The sequence below is a fragment of the Mixophyes fleayi genome, chromosome 4, assembly GCF_038048845.1.
Source record: "Mixophyes fleayi isolate aMixFle1 chromosome 4, aMixFle1.hap1, whole genome shotgun sequence".
In the NCBI taxonomy this organism is placed as follows: Eukaryota; Metazoa; Chordata; class Amphibia; order Anura; family Limnodynastidae; genus Mixophyes; species Mixophyes fleayi.
Window position 1 is genome coordinate 190950645 of NC_134405.1, and position 24869 is coordinate 190975513.

The 24869-nt window shown below is 39.9% G+C and overlaps 1 protein-coding gene across 2 annotated transcripts in view; it reads left to right on the forward strand.

Moving 5' to 3' along the window:
* The window catches only part of DOCK4 (dedicator of cytokinesis 4), a 276189-nt gene that overhangs the window by 218078 nt on the left and 33242 nt on the right, over nt 1-24869 (forward strand). For both annotated transcript variants that reach the window (XM_075209020.1, XM_075209021.1), the window contains 5 exons: nt 1507-1648; nt 2727-2893; nt 4537-4623; nt 8681-8857; nt 20631-20714. In XM_075209020.1, the coding sequence (XP_075065121.1) occupies nt 1507-1648; nt 2727-2893; nt 4537-4623; nt 8681-8857; nt 20631-20714 (657 nt within the window). The remainder of the gene's footprint in view (nt 1-1506; nt 1649-2726; nt 2894-4536; nt 4624-8680; nt 8858-20630; nt 20715-24869) is intronic.

The window sequence follows — 24869 nt, forward strand, 5'->3', positions numbered from 1 at the left end:
GCATATTCAATTGTAGTCATTAAAAATAAGAATTCTATGTCCGTGTAAAAAATATGCAATTATTAGTAACTTCATAGTGATTGAACCACACTAGACCCATTGATTGGCCCCGAATAAGTGAACAAACACTACTGGAAAATTAAATTTTGTTTTTTTATTTCAAATAAAACAATATTTATTTCACTGTGCTATCAAAAGGATGCCCATTATGCTCCCCCCCCCCCCCAAATAAATAAATAAATAGCATTTTCAATTTCAACAAGAGCCACAGGAAATGATTTTTTCTTGTCTGAAAAATCTTCATATACCCCACCTGGTGTAAGTGATTAGCAATTCATGAGAGTCCGTCTACAAGACCCCGCTTTTATATAAATGTCATAAACTTGGTCTAGACTAGACCTGACCATACAAGTGACTCGAAGCATATCATACCAATATTAGTACAGCTCTCAGAGGCCTTTTTTGGGAAAATAACAAAAAAAAACAAAAAGATTTTTGGCTCCCATGTGCATGTTTAGGGTTAAAGAGCTTTTTTCAAAACTTTTCAAATCAAGCATTCTAAAGCATGACAGGTTACATAAAACAGGAGGCATAACCCAGGCATTCGGCTAAACCCAGGGTTTGCATTGATCAAAAAACAGCCAAGGAAGTATCAGAGAACCCCAAGTTACCATCGGAAAGAGATTGAATAAACCTGGTCTTGTTTTATCACATGGGTGTAGATTGAAACTTCTGGAACAATGTGTTCTGAACAGTTGAGTCAAAGAAGGAGTTATTTGGATATTATGTCTGAAAGGAACCGAAAAATGCAGTTGAATTGGAGAGCCCCATAACCTGTTAAGCATCTTTGTAGTAGTAGTAGTATTACAGTTCTTCCTCATTGCCTGGGCATCTTAGTAGCAGGCAGTGCGCCCCTGAATATCAAAGTATACCGAAAATAAAACTATTTGCCAAACTGAACCGAACAGGAATCTTGCAACAGGACAATAATCCAAAAGACTTCATCAAATCAAAAATAGAATTGCTCAAAAAAGTTAAAGCCATACCTAAATCCATTTGCGATAGTGAGGGTAGACTAGAATTGGGCTGCACATGTAATAAAGCCTTCAAACATCTCACAGCTGAAGCAGTCTGTGGTGAGGCATGGGACAAAATGCCTCCAAGTTGATGTAAGAGACTGAAAAACAGTTAATAGAAATGCTTACATTAAGCTATGTCCAGTGATTGAAGGTAGGGATACACTTATTTTACCAAAGGAAATTAAATTTTTGGGAAAAAGTCAATGAGTGTAAACTGTCATTTTCCTGTGTTATTTGTTAAATTAGGTCATCTAACTCTGATGATTGCTTTGTAATGAGGATCATCATATACCATATGTCTATACAAAACCATTCAGATAGAATATTTACGTTCTCTGATTTATAACTGTTCTCTGTTCTCCTGTCAAAGGCAATACAATTGTTAATCAGGTTTAAATTATAATTAACTACCTTCTCTCATGAGCAGAACAAAGAGTTTGTTTGTCGAGGCCATGACTATGAGAGACTGGAGGCTTTCCAGCAGCGCATGCTAACAGAATTCCCACATGCCATTGCAATGCAACATGCCAACCAGCCTGATGAAACTATATTCCAGGCAGAAGCTCAATGTATCCTTTCAACAACATGAGACCTGAAGCCATGTCCTGCCACACTTGGCTGTTTAGTAATGATCCAGTGCTCCGTGTAACCGTGCACTTTTCAGGATACTCTTTTATTCTGTTACATTAACTGCTGGCAGTGATTTGTTCAGAATGTGCAAAGTTTATGCAAATAATCCTTAGCAAAAACAAAAAATGCAAAAAGCATTTAAATTCTGTGTTAAGATACTTTGTAAATGGAAAAACATCTGCATTGCATGCCTATTACTATTGGAGCAAATGTTTTCTTACTGCATATACTTTTCTCTACTTGTTATTGTTAAATAAGGTGATGAAGCTTAAATAATTTATCATAATTGACATAACACTCTTATACAGTTAACATCCCAGAGGTTGATCTAACTAACATCATATTCCAATTTTGGTGTTCAATCTGCAGGTAGTTTTAAGATTACTTTTGGAGTATTGACTGTGACAGTCTTAAAAATGATTTTAGATGTTTAAGATTTAGATTTTGATCTAAATAATTTTTTTTAAAAAAACATTTTATTTTCAGACTGTATAAAAGTACAAAGATTTAGGCCTTCCATTGACCAAATACACCTGATGTAGTTATGTCAACATTAGAATACAACCTATTTACATCCGGGGATGGCTGGTAGTTAAGAAATAGACTAAAATTCATGTAAGTGGGGTAGGGGATTGTTAGAATAAGTTGTTTTTGTTTTTTGTTTTTTTGTGGGGAAGGCATGTGTAAGAAGGAAGGGAGACACAGAGGGGTGAGTGAAGAGATGGATGGGTGAGTGGGAGGGGGGTGCAGGTGTTTGCGTTAAGCATTCCCAGGAACTGGAGAGTGGTGTGAATGGATGGATCCAAGGCCAAATACATTTTTTTATTGTTGTATTAAATGTTTATTACAGTGCAGGAATAATAATGAACACTGGCTGCTTTCTATAAAATATGTTTAGAAGACTGACACGTGTTTATTACATGAATGTAATTGTTTTATGGTATGTCTATTATATTTTAAGCATTTTACCATTTTCAGTGGTTCTGTTATATGGATTGCCCTTAACCATCTGCCTAGATTTACAAATTTATGCAGTGACCCCAATCCCTGAAAGCCAGGAGGTTCTGCAGAGAGAGGGTATTCCTGATAACATCAAAAGCTTTTACAAAGTGAATCATATTTGGAGGTACCGCTATGACAGGCCTTTTCATAAGGGTACTAAGGACAAGGAGAATGAATTCAAGGTACTGAGCATGTTCCTCTGTACTGCATCAAAATCTACAAGTACACACTGTTCTACTTATGTGGTGTTTCTTTAAGGGTGCACAAGAGGTCACATTTCTTCTGTACACATTTCCTATTTCTGCAATTTAACAAAAATGAATTGTGTGTTCGCAGAAATGACTACTTTGCATTTGAATATTCCCAGCACAGAGAGAGAGCTTTCTATTACAACTAGACATGTATCATCCGGATGAAAATGGGGATGTGGATCCCTTGAAAAGGCTTTTGTCCTCTAGAGATTTTTCAGAGCTAAAGATAGGTTCCTATTTCACAGGATCACTGCACAGAACTGAGCATACAATTCAGTGTAACACAGCTTGGTGGCTTTTGAAACACTTACTATACATAACCTTTTACTTGTACAGATTTACGGGTCTCTACAGCTCATTTCTGAACATTATCGTTAGCTGCAATATTTGCCCTGAACCACGGCAGCCAACCAGCAATTACCTTTTATCCATATCTTCTGCTTTTTGGTTGTCCCAGATCAGGACTGCATGTTCACTCTAGCATGCCTGGCCATGTCTCATTGTGGAAAGCCCAGTGCTTCCAAAGCAATGGGCAGCCCTCCTTCCCCTACCCTAAAGCACCAATTCACCTGTCACTGGTACGTGTGGCATTAAAGGGAAAACCTTTAGAGGGACATGTCCTATTTGTTTTAAATTAAGATAGTGGGTCACACCCCTCAAATTGGGACTCTCCTTCCCAAATCGAGACTGTTGGGAAGTATGTTTTATGCAAAATCGACAAAATCGACAATAAAAGCAAGTGGCTGGATGCTATGTTTTACTGTAAATTTTACAATTAAATTCAATATTAGTAAACTAGCTTTGCTGTCCATTATTATGAAACATAAGCTCAAGTAACAGTGGGAAATTTATCTTTCCACATATACAATTATTTGTGAAATAAAATACAATTGGATATTTAGTTATCTGTCAAGTGCATAATTAGTCATTTGAATTACAGTATTTAAGTGTAACAATAGTACAATGTGTTTATTCTCAAAAGTGTATTTCAGTATCCAGTAATCAATGTTAGAAAGTTATATTTGTTTTCTCTCTGCTGTATTTCTACTTGAATTGCTGGTGCTTTGTAGACAACATTAGCAGCTAAGTAGCAGTGTTTTTTGGTGTTTTTTTTTGCCATTGAGAGTGATGGAGAAAATCTATAGTGACAGCATTTGTATGCACACAATACATATAATATATAATACATTCCAGTGATAAGGGTAACAAGTGAAACGCTCTTTGAAGCATGTTGTATACACAGGACTTAGATAAGAACAATTGTCAAGAGGCAATCTACCCAGTTGCAGATTTGCCAACTAACAAAATGTTTCCTTGTTATAGGTAAAAGTAATTTCTCGACAATTGTTTCCTTGGTGCAGCTAATAGAACCACCCCCTTTATAACTGTTCTGTGATTGACTGCCTTCATTGGTTGTCATCAGGGATAGCTAGTCACAAGGAATGATTTAGTGAAGATAACTCTGCTGCTGGTTGAAGAGGAGTACCACCGTCAGCATAACTCTAAATTGCATTTATATCGTTGATGATGATATCCCTTTAAATTTTTACATTATATTATATTTTGTTTTTAAGAGTCTATGGGTAGAAAGAACAGCTCTGACATTAGTGCAAAGTTTGCCTGGTATTTCACGATGGTTTGAAGTTGAAAAACGTGAAGTGGTAAGTACATGTGTCACTCGTGGAACGATATAAAATATTCACTCTCTGGCGTTTACTACTTGTTTTTGTTTTGTTTTTTTAAACAAAGAACTGGTAAACTGTATAGTAAGTCTGAAGGCTACCATGGAAACATCTGCCATGCATATAGGGCAAACATTATAGGACATGTACTAGCATTCAGTTTTTTACATTATATGTATGTTACAGCAGAAAGGGTGTGTATGTCTACACGCACACCCTCTACTTAATTATCAAATACACAACCAAAGTGGCCTAACCAATAAATTACATTAAAGTTATTTTCTGGTCGAAAACTAATGGGAAAATTTTAACTAGGGTTTGTAGCTCCATAGATATGCATTCCATATAAACTAGCATGGAATTTCTGTTGTTTTTAGTGTAGCCTTACTATCAACTATCATCATTATATATATATATATATATATATATATATATATATATATATATATATATATATATATATATATATATATATATATAGCGCCAGCAAATTCCTTAGCGCTTTACAATTGGGAACAAACATTAATAAAACAATACTGGGTAATACAAACAGACAGAGAGGTAAGAGAACCCTACTCGCAAGCTTACAATCTATGGGCTATATCTTCATTTAGTTATAAATTCAAAAGAGAAGTAATTATATATGTAAGCTAATTTTCTAGAATAACCTCAGCCAACCCCTAGTGAGCATATACCTAAATAAAACATCCGAATTCATTTAACATGCTACTGTGGTTCCTGTTATATTTGTTACTATATATGTAAAGTAAATGTTATGTACAGATAACCTTAATTATTTACAAATGTGTATGTGTGCATTTGTCAAAGTTAGTAAGTTAGCCATTGACACAATCGTAATAAATTGTTGTGGTCTTGTATTGCAACACGGTTATTTTACTTTGACAATAACTTTTCAATTAAACATGTCTTAGGTGTTTTTCTTATTCAGCAAAATAAGTATTGTAGTTTGAAATGTTATTTCCCAGGCTGTGATAATCATACCATGCTTCTTTAGGACTCTAAATCACTTGAGTGCTATTTTCCTATATTTCCGCTGTCAGTCTTTTGTGTCCAACCAATCTTTTTTTCATCATAACAAATGGCTAGTGTCTGTGACCTTAATTTGCAGGGCTGGGTGTGTGAAAGCACACAGTGAGGCTTGCTGTTGTTCCTCTGTCTATGGATAAGAGCTGTTCCTAAACTATCTAGTGCCAGCTGCAGTTTTCTTTTTCTTTCTTTTTTTTTTTTTTTATTGAAAAGGACATTACATGAAGCATTATATATTTTAAAACCAATGCATGCTTTGTAGACTCACAAACAAGTGTACTCCTATGTGTGCTTTGAGGTTTAAAGCTATTGCTTCATAAAGCAGAACACTGTTTAACCATTTCCCATGGCTATTTGGCCAACAAAGTCGCTTTTGGTTTGAAACATATGCCTAACATTTCCTTTTACATGGGCTAATGAACAAACACAGCAAGACATTAATACATTACATAATACTTATCGATATGTATGATCTGTAAATATTGATCGTATAGCTGATTTATTTCTTTTGTTATGCTAAATCAAAAAGACATTTCCCTTTTCCCTAGCAAATACACACTTAATATGGTTAATTTCTACACATCTCTCTGTTCTGATGTCTATGGTAAGGTTTCAAAATGTGCAGAAAACATAGAAGAAATGCACTATCCATACATTTATTTAGAATGCATAATAAGCATGTAATCATTCAGCAGAGCTATTGTGTTTGTTATGTTGGAGGGTTGGCTACGGAAGTGCAAGTAATATAGGGTAGTAAATGGTCAATGGTTGTCTGTATATTGCAGTCAGGGCCGGTGCCAGGTTTCACAGCACCCTAGGCAAAACTTCAGCCTACCGCTCCTGCTTGCCCGAAAACCATCTTCTCAGCTACTCACATACACTTGACTTTTAAAAATAAATGAATACAAATTCTGCATTTATTGTTTAGGAACAAACACAGGATTTGTAGAGAGGAGTTTCCATCCCATGCCACCAGGGTGGGCATGACCATCACATAAGGGGAGTTGCTATAATTTTATACAGTGCTAGGCTTCCCTACAACCCCTTCCTATACCAATTAAATAAACAGGCAATGCTGCGTACACTACTATTAGGTGCACGTAGTTTACTCTTCACTAGCAGAGCACTGTGAAGCAGGACAAACCTCCCAACTGTCCTTGCAGCGGGTACAAAGTCCTGACTGAGCAAAATCAGGACTGCCCCACCAGAATCAGGACAGTTGGCAGACTGTCCTGCTTTCTCCTACCTGTGCTTGAAGCTTTCCCTACCTGCGGCTGCTGGTGGCTTAAACTCAGTTGCTGCTTGTCTGGATCCTGGGATGTTGTTGCCCTGTTTGGGAAAAAGGGATAGGTACATGAATTATGGAAAGTTTAGCAATGAGAGAACCCTCTGGGCCTCCCTCCCCCAAATCAAAAGCACCCAAGTTTAATAATTAGGCCTCCCTCCCTGCAAGCAGCCCAGACCTTAAATTAATATAATTCCCATTTCATAAATAGACCTATTTCTCCAAACAGCCCTGACATTAAAATAATAGAATTTCCATTTAATAAATTGACCTATTTCCATCCCAAATAGTCCCCACCTTTAATAAGTAGTATTCACATTTAATAAATAGCCCTTTTTTTATACAAACTCTGCCCCCAATTAATAGCCCCCAAATCATCCCAGCACTATACATTTATAGTCCCAAATTAAATAGGCACCACCATGACAACACTTCTATATTAAATACCCCCAAATAAATAGCCCCTACTCACAAATTAATAGTTTCCACCCACTATTAAATGATTAACCCCCTGAAATGTGGAAAAACATAATACCTAATTTTTCATTGTTTTTACCATTAAATAGCAATGTAATGTATAATTGCATACAGTAAGTACTTAAATAAAATATCAGAAACACTCACTGAGGCATTAAACATTGCAGAAATACAAAACTTGTTTTATAACATGTAGCTATATTTTGATTTGAGCAGCATCAACCTACTATTAAATTAATAGCCCAGGCCTTTATCCCAAAACATTAATAGGCCTCCCTGACACTTACCTTCTTCCATGTGGATGTCAGCAGTTAAGAGTATCCACACCTGTCTGACCCTGCAGCCCACCATAGTTTAATGTTGCCTTGTCTGGGGGCGGAGCTTATCGTGTGGTGGGGCGGAGCTTATCGGGTGGCAGGGGCGGGGCTTATAGGCTCGTGGCTAGTGCTGCTGAGAATGTCAGCCTGACATTGTAAGTACGGCTGTAACTAACACAGCTGTGCGGCGGCCGGCAGCTTTATATGTTGCTATAGTTAAGAGCCGCGGCTGTCGTCTGCATGGAGTTCAATGACCAATCAATGCCTGCTCAATGCCCGATGGCTGCCTCAGTGGCGCCCCGCAAGTCCAGGCGCCCTAGGCAGCTGCCTAAAGCTGCCTAATGGTAGCGCCGGGCCTGATTGCAGTGTTTTTAAAAGAGTTGACTCTGCATAAAATCCTGTAAAGATCTACATTAAGCAATGAGAATTATTAGTTTGTGTTTAGCTGGCATAGACTAAATGATACTAGAAGACTGAGGACAAGACCTGTTCTAACCAAAAACCTGCTTGTTTGTTGAAAGAAGAGTGAGTGTTACTGCACCTGTATAGATGTGTTTAAACATTACTAATGTTTTTAAAGTCTTCTAAATCTTAGTTGATAGAATACGGTGGGCCACAGATTTAGCTTTATTTTCTCATTTTTCAGTTAATGCAGAGTGTGTGGCCCTGGCTGTAGGGGTCCTTACCTTAAAGAATGGGTGAAAGTTAGCCACGGTAGATCCTGCAATAACTTTTTGAGTAGCATTAGTAAGTGGTGAAACAGAGACCTTCATATATTGTTGTCACACTGTAGGAGTGATTCTACCGTATCCTATCCTAGTAGGGGAAATGACCAGATCACTTTTGCTATTTATTGTATCATTTTAGAATGGTAGCTGTATTTGATAATGTTTGTGCATATTTTTTTTAGGTGGAGATGAGCCCCCTTGAAAATGCCATTGAGGTCTTGGAAAATAAGAACCAGCAACTGCGGACTTTGATTAGTCAGTGTCAGACACGGCAGATGCAGAACATAAATCCACTGACGATGTGTCTTAATGGAGTTATTGATGCTGCAGTTAATGGAGGTGTTTCCCGGTATCAAGAGGTAAGACCATTAATATGTGTCTGCTGTTTTTATTGTACATTAAAGCCAGAACCCATTTATGAAACTGAAAAAAAATCTTAAGAGATGCATTGTGCAAAAGAGTAAATGTCACATCAAAGTCCAACCGCCAACTACTTTTGAATCACTCCTATCACTGGGCAGCACGGTGGCTAAGTGGTTAGCTGTCTGTGTCTGTCTGTGTGTGTATGTATGTTAGGGAATTTAGACTGTAAGCCCCAATGGGGCAGGGACGGATGTGAGTGAGTTCTCTGTACAGCGCTGTGGAATTAGTGGCGCTATGTAAATAAATGGTAATAATAATAATACTATCACTAAGTGAAGCGCTTTTTTCTGATGAAATACTGTTCGGTTTAGCCTCATTTGAAGAAACCAGATACTAAGATGGTGCATGGACTATATCCCAGAACCAGGAAAGAGTAAAGGACCTCAGTATGTATAGTTTAGTGAAGGGAGAGGGAGGTATTTGATATATGTTTTCATATATGTCATGTGTTCCAACAAGGTGCAGGAAGAGTATACTACAGAGGCACAGAAGTATTAGAACAAAATGACATGCACTAAACCTGGTGGGAACTATGTTATGCGGGAATTTGGCAAATTATTACTTTGCTGAAATGTTAGTAGCCAGCTGGTATCGGCTAATCCAGTAATGGAGATTAGAAATGCTTGGGATAGACAAAAGGCTATGCTAAATCTGAAAATAAGTTAAGGCTCAAAGAGGGTCCAGAGTCTAAGAATAAAATTGGGCTTGCCTTGATGGGCCTTGTGGAAAATGCTTTGTTTAAATTGCATGTTTCTCTTTACTGTGTGTGAGAACCTTTTCTTTTTTTTTTTTACATTGCTCAGTGTGCACCTAGAAATACAACTGAAGTGAAACAAGTAGGCATGAAAATGGGTCCCATAGAAAGTATAAACCACCAAGTCCCTCCTCTCTCTCCATCTACCTCTTATTTTCCTTCCCTCTGTTACGAGTGCCGCCGCGGCTCGCTTCCTGTTCCTTCTAGCGTCCCGGCTGTCACCTTGACGACCGGGACATCATTTCCCGCTGAAGACCCACGGTTGGACACTAATCTCCCGGCGCCGCGTCCTGGCAAGATAGGAAAGCCAGGCGCGCGCGCAGTGTACCCACCAGTATGTGGGCTAATTAATCAGCCTATAAATTAATTAGCAGGGGCCTGTGTGTTATTTCAGAACTAGGCTCTGATTGGCTGACTGGAGTATTTAGGGCAGTGAGGTCTGTAGCCTCACTGCCGGTTATAGCGTCCAGTTTGCCTGTCTGCTAACCTGCTCCTGTATCGTGTTGGTGACAACCTGTGGATTGATTTCTTGTGTATGACCCCTGCCTGGACTTTTGACTCTGCCTGCTTGCCAGTGACACTTGACCTTTCAGCCTGTACCTTGGACCTTGCTACCGTGCCTGTGACCCCGACCTTTGGTGTGTTTACCAACTATTCCTGCTTGCAAGTGACCTCTGACCTTGGCTTGTTCTCTGGTTACACTGTCTACCATAACTCTCTGTTCCTGGGTTCTCCACAGCCAGTACACTTTTCACGACCCTCCGTTTGTCTGCAGCCAAGTCTGCCCCCACCACTAGGGGCAACAGTGAACACCAGACTTTCGGAGCAGACTCCGGGTTTTGTTGTACCGGCTGGAGGGGTTCCTAACATTATAACCGGCCATACAGACATTCCGGAGACGAAATTGGGATGGATGAAAGCGGAACCAATTTGTCTCCTTTTCAAGCCCTGGCGGGTCATGTTGAGACCCTGTATCAAATGGTCCGGGGATCGTCCCAGCATTTGTCCGCTCAAGAGGAGGACTCCCGGACTACACTAGCCATTTTTGGTCCCGCCGATTAACCCAAGTTAAATTTGCCGGACCAGTTCTCTGGAAATAGAACCCTGTTCCGGAACTTCAAGGAAAGCTGCAAGCTCTACTTTCGGCTGAAACCTCAATCTTTTGGTTCGGAACAGCAGAGAGTCGGGATTGTCATCTCACTCCTGCAGGGTGACCCTCAGTCTTAGGCCTTCACCCTGCCACAGTCGAGTCCTATCATGCAATCTTTGGAAGCTTTCTTTAATGCATTAGGTCTCCTCTACGATGACCCAGATCGAGTTGCCTCCACCGAGGCTCATCTACGGGCCTTAAAGCAAGGCAGGCGTTCTGCAGAGGAATACTGCGCTGAGTTCCGCAGATGGTCGCCTGACAGCGAATGGAATGATCCAGCGTTACGCGGGCAGTTTCGCCTAGGACTGACAGAGCCGATCAAAGATTCACTGGTGCAGTATCCTTGCCCCCACCTCGTTGGTGACCCTTATGCAACTTGCCATTAAAATTGACAGGAGAATTAAGGAGAGGAAGACAGAGAAAGAGACATCTTCCTTTTCTTCTGCATATATTCCTGTTCCTACGGATATTAAAGAACCCATGCAGTTAGAGCCATATCACCTCTCTCCTGAGGAAAGAGACAGAAGGCAATTACAAGGTCTTTGTCTCTATTGTGGTAATAAAGGCCACTTCTCCCGCTCTTGCCCTAACAAACCTGGAAAAGGGGCATACCTAGGGAACGAGGGGAAGGTTTACTTAGGTCTGCAAATTGTTTCCCAAAAGAATGCTTTCCTGATTCCCGCACAACTCGCTCTCGGTGCCAGTTCCGTGGCCTTGTCGGCCTTCATTGATAGTGGAGCTGCAGGCAACTTTCTTGATGTCGGGTTTGACCGTTCTGCTGGAATTCCGACTGTGAAACTCAAGTCTGCTATTACTGTCTGTGGCCTTTATGGGAGTCCACTGACTGGTGGCAAGATTATTTGGGAGACCCCGGCACTGCAATTAAACATAGGAGCACTCCATTCAGAGTCCTTGATCTTCCTCTTTATCGACTGTCCGTCGGTTCCGTTGATTCTGGGCCATCCTTGGCTTTCCCGTCACAACCCTGTGGTGGATTGGATAAAAGGAGAAATTATCCAGTGGAAATCTTATTGTACACAGTCTTGCTTAATGATGCCTCTTTGAATTATTCAGTCAATTCCTGAGCAGCTTCCCTCACAATATCATGAGTTCTGGGATGTTTTTTCTAAAAAAGCTGCTGACATTTTACCACCTCATCGTGACTTCGACTGTGCCATCGAGCTTATTCCTGGTTCCAAGTTACCCAAACGACGATTGTACTCTCTTTCTGGCCCAGAGTCCAAATCCATGCAGGATTATATTGATGAGAACTTAGAAAAGGGGTTCATCAGGCCATCTAAATCTCTAGTAGGAGCTGGATGTTTTTTTGTATCCAAAAAAGATGGGGGACTAAGACCCTGTATCGACTATAGAGGACTAAATCTCATCACAGTTAAGAACACCTATCCCCTTCCTCTCATCTCTGTATTATTCGATCAACTAAGAGGCGCTACTGTCGTCACTAAAATCGACCTTCGTGGAGCCTATAACCTCATCCGTATCAAAGAAGGAGATGAACGGAAGACAGCGTTCAATACACATTCTGGCCATTATGAATACCTGGTCATGCCGTTTTGTCTTAGCAACGCACCTGCAGTGTTCCAAGATTTAATTAACAAAGTTCTTCGTGAATTCCTTGACTACTTCGTGGTTGTCTATTTAGACAATATTCTCATATACTCTAAATCGTTACCTATGCATCGGGGTCACGTCAAACAAGTTCTTCAGAAACTACGAGAACACCACCTGTACACCAAACTAGAAAAATGTGAGTTTGAGGTGCAGAAGGTATTATTCCTGTGAAACGTAATCTCTTCTGAGGGATTCTCCATCGATCCAACCAAGGTCCAAGCTATCCTGGATTGGGTGCAACCTAATAATCTGAAGGCGGTGCAGAGGTTTCTGGGCTTCGCCAATTATTATAGAAGGTTCATTTGTGGCTTTGCTGATATTGTGGCTCCTATTGTCGCCCTGACCCGCAAAGGAATTGATCCAACTAACTGGTCGCCCCAAGCAGTAACCGCATATGAAACCTTAAAAGAAGCTTTTGTACCTGCTCAGGTCCTTAGACACCCAGATCCCGAAGTACATTTCGTTCTTGAAGTCAATGCCTCCGACGTCTGTGCTCGTGTCATCTTATCTCAAAAGGACCCTCTTTCTCATCGCTTGCATCCGTGTGCCTACTTTTCCCATAAGTTCTCTTCAGCAGAAGCCAACTATGATGTGGGCAACCGAGAACTGTTGGCGATTAAATGGGCCTTTGAGGAGTGGCGACATTGGCTGGAAGGCGCTACACATCTAATTTCTGTTATAACGGATCACAAGAACCTACAACACATACAGTCGGCCAAACGCCTGAATCCCAGACAGGCCCGTTGGTCGCTATTCTTTACCCGTTTCAATTTTGTGATCACCTACCGACCAGGTTCTAAAAATGTCCGAGCAGATGCTCTGTCTAGAAGCTTCTTGACACATCATGTTCCAGTTACAGATCCTGAGCCTATCATTCCCTCTTCCATAGTCCATGCTGGGTTAACCCAAGACCTGAGCATCACGTTTTAAAGATTAGCTCCTGATAATACTCCGGAAGGATGCTTATTTGTTCCAGTTCATTTAAGGAAGGCGGTCCTTGCTGAAGCTCATGATAGTCAGACTGCTGGACATCCTGGAATTCATAAAACATTGGAAATCCTCTCCCGCACTGTATGGTGGCCATCATTGTCTGCTGATGTCAAAAGTCATTTCCTCTCTTGTGAGGTTTGTGCCAGTTGGTCTCATTGCCCATTCCTGCAAAACCCTGGACACACTTGTCCATGGACTTTGTAGTCGATCTGCCACCCTCTGCAGGACACAGTACCATTTGGGTCGTGGTAGACCGCTTCAGCAAAATGTCACACTTCATACCGCTCACTAGGCTTCCTACTGCTCGAGATTTGGCCATCCTGTTCATCCAACATATTTTTCGTCTCCATGGACTCCCTACTGATATCGTTTCCGATCGTGGTTCCCAATTCATAGCACAATTCTGGAAATCCTTTTGTACCCTTCTCGGAATCAAGATTAGTCTGTCGTCTGCATACCACCCTCAGTCTAATGGGCAAACTGAAAGGGTTAACCAGTTCTTAGAACAGTTCTTACGGTGTTATACTTCAGAATTTCATGACAACTGGTCCTCCTTGTTACTCTGGGTGGAGTTTGCCTACAATAATTCATCTCATTCATCTACTCCAACCTCCCCGTTCTACTGTAATTTTGGCTTTCATCCCAGGTCCAATTCCTTATATTCCCTCAAATCTGCTGGTATTCCGGAGATTCGTTCCACAGCCGCTGATCTCAAGGTTATCTGGAAAAAAGTGCAGTCCTCTTTAAGACGAGCCTCATTCTTTGCAAACAAAATTCGAACCGCCACCGTACCAACTGCTCCCTCAAAGTGGGCCAAAAAGTGTGGCTTTCAACACGGAATATTAGGCTTAGACAGCCCTTCAGGAAACTGGGGCTTAAATTCATCGGTTCTTTCCACATTGTCAAGAAGATTAATGCTGTGGCTTTCAGATTGAAAATTCCTAATTCATTACGGATCCCTAACACATTCCATTGCTCTCTGCTTTAGCCTGTCCTATACCCAAATTGAACCCAGCCTTCAAGTTCCCCTGTGCAGTATAGGAACAAACCGCAGAAATATACCATTCAGAAGATTCTCGATTCTAAGAGAGTGCAGGGGCAGGTGCACTTCCTGGTACAATGGAAGAATCGCGGTTTGGAAGAGCGGTCTTGGGTTCCGTGAAGACAACTCCATGCTACAAAACATCTGAAGGAGTTCTTCAAGAAATTCCCTAGGAAACCTGGGTGTCGGGGTTCCTTAACCCCTCCTCAAGGGGGGGGGTACTGTTACGAGCCGCGGCGGCTGCTCGCTTCCTGTTCCTTCTAGCGTCCCGAACGTTACCTTGACGACCGGGACGTCATTTCCGCTGAAGACCCGACCATTGCCAAGGCAACGTTCGGACACTAATCTCCCCAGCGCCGCGTCCTGGCAAGATAGGAAAGCCAGGCTCGCGCGCAGTGTACCCACCAGTCTGTGGGCTAATTAATCAGCCTATAAATTAATTAGCAGGGGCCTGTGTGTTATTTCAGAGCTAGGCTCTGATTGGCTGACTGGAGTATTTAGGGCAGTGAGGTCTGTAGCCTCACTGCCAGTTATAGCGTCCAGCTTCCTTGTCTGCTAACCTGCTCCTGTATCGTGTTGGTGACAACCTGTGGATTGATTTCTTGTGTATGACCCCTGCCTGGACTTTTGCAAGTGACCTCTGACCTCGGCTTGTTCTCTGGTTACACTGTCTACCATAACTCTCTGTTCCTGGGTTCTCCACAGCCGGTACACATTTCACAACCCTCCGTTTGTCTGCAGCCAAGTATGTCCCCACCACTAGGGGCAACAGTAAACACCAGACTTTCGGAGCAGACTCCGGGTTTTGTTGTACCGGCTGGATGGGTTCCTAACATTATAACCGGCCATACAGACATTCCGGAGATGAAATTGGGATGGATGAAAGCGGAACCAATTTGTCTCCTTTTCAAGCCCTGGCGGGTCATGTTGAGACCCTGTATCAAATGGTTTTTGTTGTACCGGCTGGAGGGGTTCCTAGCACCCCCCCCTCTGTCTCAATTTACTTTCCTCCTTACTCTTGAATGGTAACTCTCTCACAAGTTTGACCCTCTCTACCTCCTATCTCGTCATTCTCTTTGTAAGGTTTCCTTTGTTTTATTTATGTCTTCTTATGTGTGTTTGTAGTTGCTTTGTCTATAATAAACGAAGATGCATATGATACTTTCATTATAAATTATAAGTAGGTGCCACTCAAACTGGTTATGTGGTACACTACAAAATGTTTTAGAACAACTGTGGACATTTTTTTTAGTTACAGAAGACAAAAAGCAGTATAAGTAAATTAAAATTGAGTGTGAAGTTTAGGATCCTCCAGGATCCTCTCCTAGTACACAAAAGACCATAATTGAAAGTTCATCATTTGGTATTACAATCAGCTAAATTATTCCTATCAAATGGCTTCCCAATAGTGCAAAAATTAAAACTCACACAATACCATAGATTGGCAGCAATAAAATTACATATTTATAAATCACAAATGCAGTACATGAATAGACATATCTTCACATGTTTGTAATGAGCATTATATCTTGTAAAACAACATAAGAAATCTTATACTCAGCAGTACAAATAATAATTTTCCAAAATATATTGTTTTACCAGTTTTTTTTAATGAATTCTATTTACACTGTTTATATTGTATTCTAATATATTTAATTAAGATTTATTAGTAATTGCCAGGGTCAGAATGGCATAAGAGAAGAAAATTGGGACTAAATCAGTATTATTATTATTGTAAATATGTAAGGTGCCATTGTTCTGCAGCACCGTATAGTAGGGAAAACAGGACAAACATTAAACAGGAACAGACAAGGTCTGTAAAGTAAATGCAGACATAGAAACAAAGTGTACAGAGGGCCCTGCTCATGACAGAATTTACATTCTAAGTGGAAGAGGGCAAGCCATAAACAAGAGAAGTGAGGGGTAAATGTATCAAGGTGCGATGATTTTACAAATCCAGCAATTTTCTCAGGAGAGTTGAAACTCGCTGATGTATGAAGCTGAGATTTTATGTAAAATCGCCAGAGATGTGTTTCTGTGAAAATCGCTATTTCCAAAATCAATAGCGATCAAAGTCCCGACTGTTTGCCACTCCAGCTATACAAGTCTCAAATGTATGAAGCTGCGATTAAGCAAACTCTTCTGAGTTTGCTTTAAAAATCGCCAGATACAACACGCTGATTAGTAATCACATCACTGTTTCTCTGCCCTGCCTATAGATCTGGAGGTCTGGCAGCTGTCAAATGTTTAAAAATAGATAAAAGTTTTTTTAAAAAAATAAATTTTTCACATAACCAGCACTAGGCAAACCAGACGGGGTGGGTGGCACTATAGTAGGGGGACACGCGGCAGGGGTTCCAGTGCCATAATGACTAACCAGCCCCAGGATGTTCAGCGCTGGGCTGGATTCTCTAAGGACTGGCTTCTGCCCAAAAAAATGAGCAGGTCCCCCCTCTAAGAATAACCAGCACAGTGCTGAAAGTACTAGGGCTCTTGCTTCCCCTGTAGGCTGTGGGTAGTAGGGTAATAATGCCGAAAATAATGTAAAATAGCAAACAGACACCATTTTGTTTTGTGGAACTACAAGTCCCAGCCAGCCCAGGATGCCCTAAACAGTCTGGGCATGCTGATGCTTGTATAACTAGAAGCACTAGCATATCCATTGCAGCCAGGGCATGCTGGCACTTGGAGAACCACATGTGCCAACATGCCCAGACACCCATGACTGGCTGAGACCTGTAGTTGCACAAAAGAAAATGTTAAATAAACTCCCAGTTTGTAACCACACACACTTAATAAAAATAATAAAACCCCAATAAAAACAATACACACCCACATTCATACTACATACATTTATTAAAAATAAGAAAACCCCAAAATACTCACCGATCAGATTTCTTCTTTCGTCAGCAGCTTTTAATCCAAAAATGTTTCAAAACCAAGTCCAAATAAATTTGTGGAGGAGTTAGAAACACTAAAGGAACATTTGGATAGGTAGAAAATGAGCAAGCATGGAACTGTCAAAAAGGCCAATGGAGTGAAGGGGTGTGTAGAAAAAGAGGGTGGTCAGTAATATCAAAAGCAGCAATGAGGTACAGGTGAATGAGTATTGAGAAATGACCCTTAGCCTTTACAGTAAGTAAATCATTGATCATATTTGTGAGAGCAATTTTGGTGGAATGTTGGAGCGGAAGCTTGATTGCTGAGAGTCAAGAATGGCGTGAAAGAAGAGCAAGCGAGACAGGTGGTTGTACACCAATCGCTCAAGTAGTTTGAATGCAAAGGGGAGGAGAGAAATAGGGCAATTGTTGGAGAGAGTCTGGATCAAGAGATGGTTTCTTTTGAATTGGTGAGATCAGCGAATGTTTGAAGGAGGATGGAAATGTGCCAGTGGGGAGAGACAGGTTGAAGAAGTGAGCTAGAGGAAGCTGAGAAACTGGGTGGCAATGGGTTTGAGGGGAAAGGTTGTAGGGTAAGATGATGGGATGAGTGCAGAGATTTTGGTTACTGGAGAGAATGCATTAAGGGTGGATTTGGCAGTGTAGGTGGGTGGAGGGAATGGAGTTTGGAAATATGTCAAATGGTGGCAATTTTGTCTTTGAAGTAGGTAGCAAAACACTGGGCTGTGAGAGGAAGGGGATGGAGGTACAGGTGGGCAGAGAAGGAAGGTGAAGTGGCAGAGGTGATGAGTTACAAGACTGGGTGGATATTTCAGATTTGAAGTATATTTGTTTGCAATTCAAAGGTCTATGCAGTAAGAGGATGAATTTATAGTGGAGGAAATCGGGATAGGAATGAGATTTTCTCTAGTGGTGTTCTGCAGTGCGGAAGCACTTTTGCAGGTATTAGCAGGTCTGTCTGGTATCCCATGGTTAGGGTTTGGATCGCCTGAGACTGTACGTGGTAGGTAGAACTGCATTTTCTAGAGCTGAAATGAGTGTTTTGTTGTAGAAATAGGCAGCCCGATTAGGGCAGGACAGTGCAGTCATAGGAAAAAGTAGTTGTTTTAGTGAAAATGAGACTTTGATTGGGTTAAGAGTACTTAAGTGTTGCTGTGTAGGTGTGGATTTGGGTGAGGGCATGAGGTAAGGTGTGGCTGAATGAAAGGTGGTTATGGTCAGAGGGTGGGAAGGCTAAGTTGGAAAAACTGTATATGGAGCAGTAGTAGGAAAAGACCAGGTCAAGGGAGTGTCTATCACAGTGGGTAGGAGATAAGGTCCACTTGGAGAGACCAAAGGAAGAAGTAAGTGAAAAGTTTAGTGGCAGAAGAGACAGTGTGATTATCAATAGGAATGTTGAAGTTGCCTAGTATGAGAGTAGGCAGGTCCAAGGATTGGAAATAAGTGAGTCAGGCTGCAAAGTTGTCAAGGAATTGGGAAACTGGACCTGGGAGGCAATAAATGACAGCAATATGAAAATGGAGAGAATAAAATAAATGGATAGTGTGGACTTCTAAGGAAGAGAAATGAGAGAGAGGGTTCAGAGGATATGACTTGGAAGGTGCAGTTTAAAGAAAGTAGAATACCTACTCCCTCACCTTGTCTGTTTCTGGGTCTGGGAGTGTCTCTGAGGCAGATTCCCCTGTATATGTGAGCTGCAGTGTATATAGTGTCAGAGGAAGGGAGACAGGTTTCTGTAATGGCAAAGAGGTAGAGGGATTGAGAAATAAATAGATCATGAATGGATGCAAGTTTGTTACAAACAAATCTGGCATTTCACAGTACACATTAGAAGGGAAGAGACGGTAGTGGAGATATGTGGAAGTATGGGGTGACTGGAAATTTTTTGGGGGGAGCATGAGCAGACAGTGGAGATTGTACTGGGCACAGTGTTAGGTGAGATGTCACCAGCAGCCATGAAAAGGAGCAGGGTAAGAAAGAGGACATGCAAGGATAATTTGTGGATGTGAGGTTTATTTCTGTTTATGTAGACTGACTAGTGTGGTGGGGGCAGGAATCAAAACAGTTTGTGTGTAGCTAGCGAGGTTGGGGGGGGTTAGTAGTGAAGGAAAATTCGTAATAGAGAAGGAAGAAATAGAAGGATGTAGACAGAAGAGGGGTATGAAAAGAAGAGAAAGTAAATAGAGAAGTAGTGAGTGTAAATTGAGTAGGTGCATGATTGAGTGATGTGGATAAATGTGTATTTGCTAGGGTAGGTAATGAGAGAGTGGGAAGGAACAAATTATCCAAATTGTGCAGGGCAATGGAGGAGTCCTAGACTAGGTCCAGGATTCTGACCGTTGCTTCCAGAGGGTCCAGCAGTAAAACAAAATGGCAACAGCAATCACAGTTGAGCTCAGTTGTCAACTGAATATGTATGAGGAATTAGCTGAATAATTACCTATATGGGTATAGTTTTAAAAAAAGCTATGAATAGGTAACAAGATTTACTTTCAGATTAGTTCAGTTATCCCAAATTGATATACCTATCATAGATCATTATAAAATTTAAAAGTAACCGTGCACGGGCAGATCCAACTGATCACTACATGTGTTGATCAATGAGTACAAGTGCTAAGCAACCAGATCGAGTTCATACTGGAAGACTCAATCATACATTTTTCTATAATAGAGCTCCAAATCGCTCTACTAAAGAGAACTGAATGTACTGTAATAATCTGTTGTGATCTGCAGCGTTGCTGTAGCTTCAGGTAGCAGAGTTCCCAGAAGTCTACCAGGGGAAGAGGAGGTAGGTTATAGTTATTTAAGATGCATGCAGCTAAAAATACAGCCATGGAGATGCAAGTGGTCACACACAGATGGTGCATCTTTAATTTCAACTTATTCATATAAGTATTATTTTATTTTTTATGATATGTAATTAATAACTAAATACATATTATTTTTATTAGCATCTTATATGGCAAGGGGGAGGGGTACAGAATAAAGAAGGGGGGAGGAATACATAGTGGTGACCAGAAATAACAGGAATCAACAATCCCTGCAGGATGCACAAGTAATAAGGACGCTTGGTGTAATTAATATTTGATATTACTTTCCTTTTTACTTTTCTTCAGTCATATTTCTTACTTCAGCAGTTAGTTAATCTTGAAGCCTTGGGTTAGCTTTGCATGACATACAACTGATGTACAACTTTTGACTATGGCCAGTATTCACAACACCATTTTGTCCTTTTGTCTAGGCATTCTTTGTGAAGGAGTACATCTTTAACCACCCTGAGGATGGAGATAAGATCTCACGCCTGAGAGAACTAATGCTTGAACAGGTAATATGCAAAAAAATACGCTGAAGTTTGTGCTTATATTTATCAAAAATTCTCCTTTTAGTCTCTCACTGTTATTAAAGCATTGTGTGATAATTAATATGCACATTATACTGTGGGCAATTTAGTACATTTGACAACTCCCAGCAGTTTAACTGGAGAGAATTCGCTAAGTGTTGGTTATATAGTGGAGGTAACATTATATATATAAAGGGGAATCTTAATTATGTACATTTCGCCACATATGGGCAATGCTGGAATCAAGAGGCAGAGCAGTATGGTAGAGACCTGCTCTCTGCAAACAGCAATTGAGTCCATACCTGGTTAAACACATGGGACCTGATTCATTAAAAAAAGTAAGGCAAAAAAAGGAACAAATTTTCTCCTGGGCAAACCATGTTATAATGCAAGGCGTGCAAATTTGTTAATTATTTTGCACATAAGTTAAATACTGGATGTTTTTTTTTATCTACCACACAAATAGTTAATGGCTTTATTTTTACACTGAAATTTAAAGTTGATCTAGGACATGCCATATCCCAACTATAAATCTGGCATCATATTTAAAATTTTCCTTGCCCTCCAATGCAACATGGTTTTGCCCAGGTGCAAAGTTAATCCTTTTTTCCTCGTTACTGTCCTTAATGAGTCAAGCCCATGGCCTCTACCGTGGAGATAAGTTCTTTCCTCCATGCGTGTTATATGCCAAATATGTTTTTAAGTGCAGAGAACAGCGTGAGGGAGGTTTTCACCATTATCATACATTTCAAAAGGAAATGTATGATAGTGTCTTTTTGTTGGGGGGTGGGAAGGCTTATATACATGTCTACTCTGACTTGCAGGTCTTTTTTCACTGTCAACATTTGCATTAAGTATTTATGTATGAATGTTACTATATGTGCTTTTATATTGAAAACAAGTTTCACAGAGGCTACTCTTTCATTTTAGAGAGGATTGGAACCCCCTGCTGGCAAGCATTCATGCCAATAGCTATACATTTTGCATTGGGACTGGGTGGTATTACTGTTCCTGAGGTTTAAATCCTAAATTCTAATTATCCAGACAACTGCTATTCTTGGTGTTGGTTAAGAATCATGCAAACATTCTCTCACCGTTATGATACTTGAGGATGGAGAGAAACCTAAATAAAACACTTTTACTAATTCTCACACTTTCCATTAATGAAACAATATTCATTATATTCTAGGCATATTATTTAAATTAACTGGCACCAAAGTTGATGAGTAGATCTGTTTCCTCACAAAACACAAACAAACGATAAGAGTAGAAGGTTGAAATACAATAAATACTCCTCAATACAAATTTGATGCTCTAGAATTCATGGATTTAACAAATAGAGTAATTGGGGATCTGATTTGTAGCACTATTTTTGATGATTTGCAATATTGGTAATGCATCATTAGGCTGTAAGCTCTGTCTCCCAATAATATATCAACTTTTGCAATGTTCTAAAATGCACTCGTTCCTGTAAATGCATTGCATTAAATAGTGCAAACAGTCACTATTGATGAGGTATTCTTTCATATAGGAGCAAGATACATTGTGTCTATATTTCTCTTTATTGGAATTCTCAATCTGTAACTGTGCTACTTTAGATACTGCAAAGTCAAGTTTGGAAGAGTAAAAACCATTGTTTACAAATGATATAGTAAATGATGTACGTGATCTCCATTAAGAAACAATGAGTTAGTGCTGCAGTTTGACCCCCAATATCATTTATTTATTGAAATATTTCCTATGTCATGTTGTGAATATGGTGGTATACATAACACTGAGAATTTTAACCTGTAGAAATTGACAAGCACTCATTTCATTTGTTTATACTTAGAACATATAAAAATCATTCTAGTCCCTCTGTCCCTAATTACAAAGAAGCACACAATAAAAAAATAAGAGAAAAATTACCATCCACACTAGGGGGTAAAATTTTATCAAGCTGCGGGTTTGAAAAAGTGGAGATGCTGCCTATAGCAACCAATCAGATTCTAGTTATCATTTATTTACTACATTCTGCAAATTGACAGCTATAATCTGATTGGTTGTTACAGGCAACATCTCCACTTTTTCAAACCCGCAGCTTGATAAATTTACATCTAGGTGTTAGAACATCCTTTATAGGAAATAATTGTTTAATACATCTATTACTAAACCAGATTATTTAGCTATATACTGGGTGGTGCATCCTTACACTTGCAACACTGAATTCAAACAGGAAAGAAAAAAAGTGTAATTTTATAAAAAAAAATAAAAAAAATACAAATTTAAATTCTGTATTTATTATTTCATTAACATATCATTTATCAGGATCCTTTTTTCATAACACCACTGAAATAAAACAAAATTGGTGATACAGTTTGTTCTGCAATTCTGTGTGTTTCCTGTTATTATTTATAGTAAATATTCTTTTTGTAGCTCCAATTATTATTCTTATTTTTTTACTCCCTGCAAGAATTAGCAGAATGGTATTTACGTTTCAGATAATTATCCTAGTAATACAGATGTAGAGCATTTAACATATCTATAAATGCTTAACCCGGATGCACACCTATGCAATTTTTGTGCATATCACACAATTCACAACTCTTTGGTCAGATATTGTAAGAGTGTACATTCCCACAATCATGTTTTAACACACCTAAACACATTGCATCTGTTTGTTTGGTTTTCTAAACTTCCTAAAAATCGTGATGGAATGATGTCTATTTAGCAGCTGGTTATGAGAGATGAAGATTACAGGTCTGAAGGTAAATTGTGCAGGTGTGTACACATTAAACGGCATGCTCAACAGGACTTTCAATAGTTTGTAAATTTTTTACGGAAATTGCATCTGAAGTTAGATTGCATAGGTGTGTACCCAGCATTATACTGAGACACTTTACGTTGGAAACAGTTGTACAAATCTATCACATATATCTCGGAATCAAAACCATTTCCAGGTCTACATAATTTGATAATGTGAGAGCTTCAGACACCGTTGTGTGTCTCCTATTTGTTTAGAACACATTCATCCATCATTCACTTATACAGTTGTATTCTGATATATCTCTTCTGCACACTAAAGGCAGATTCTAAAACCTATTTTGATAATACCATTCATACATTGAAAGTGTCTGCACATTGAATTAATTAAGTTAAAGAGAGCCATTTAGTGAAACATGCGTCAGTGTTTGCCGGAGTTGTCCTAGAGTAAAGCTTTTTTGAGGCAAAAAAGCTTCCTTCGTGGTGACAGCAGCTGCCACTGAACATGGGGGACATCTGGCCTGGCTGTATTTCTAGCAGTGAGCATGACACTCCGAAATCACCGGGCTATTTCCAGTTACTTGAAGCTGACAGATAACCACAAGAGTGTCTGTGCAGCACAAAATTATTGTTGTTATCGTAGATTTGTAAGGCGCCACAGTGTTCCAACAGCGCCGTATAGTAGGGAAAACAAGGACATATATACATAAAACAATAACAGGCAGACAAAATAAATGCAGACATGAAAACAAAGGGTATGGAGGACCCTGCTCATTAGAGAGCTTACAGTGTAAGTGGAAGAGGGCACAGCTGAAACAAGAGGAGCGAATGTGGCTTAGAGTGGAGATTGGGACAGCTGTGAGGCTGAATAATTAGTGTGAATAATATCAAGGATAATGTAAGCTTTAAAAAAGAGATGGGTCTTTAGAAAACATCTAAATATTTCAAGACTGTGGAATAGCCCAATTGGGTGTGGTAAGGAATTCCAAAAGCGGGGAGCAGCATGGGAGAAGTCTTGTAGGCAAGAGGGAGAGGTGGTTACCAGAGATAAGTCAAGGCGCAGGTCAGAAGGTAGATCTAATATATCTAAAACAAAATCAAAAGCCTCCTATAAAATAAACAGAGAAATGTCTCTCAATTAACATAAATTGTGAAGAACTTTATGGTTGCCAGCAGCTTATTGTTATAAGATTTGTACAGTGACTAGTTTATAGTTTTGTTTATTAAAAATGACAGAGAAATCAGATGAATGTATCAATGGCAGGATATATTTAAGAGTGCATTTAATTTCAGGGGCCCTGGGCTCCAGAGCAACAATGCTCATGGAAATGAAATAAAGTAGAAAATGGCTGGGGGAGCCCCATGATATTCAAGTCTTAGTGACCAGACAGAAGAGAT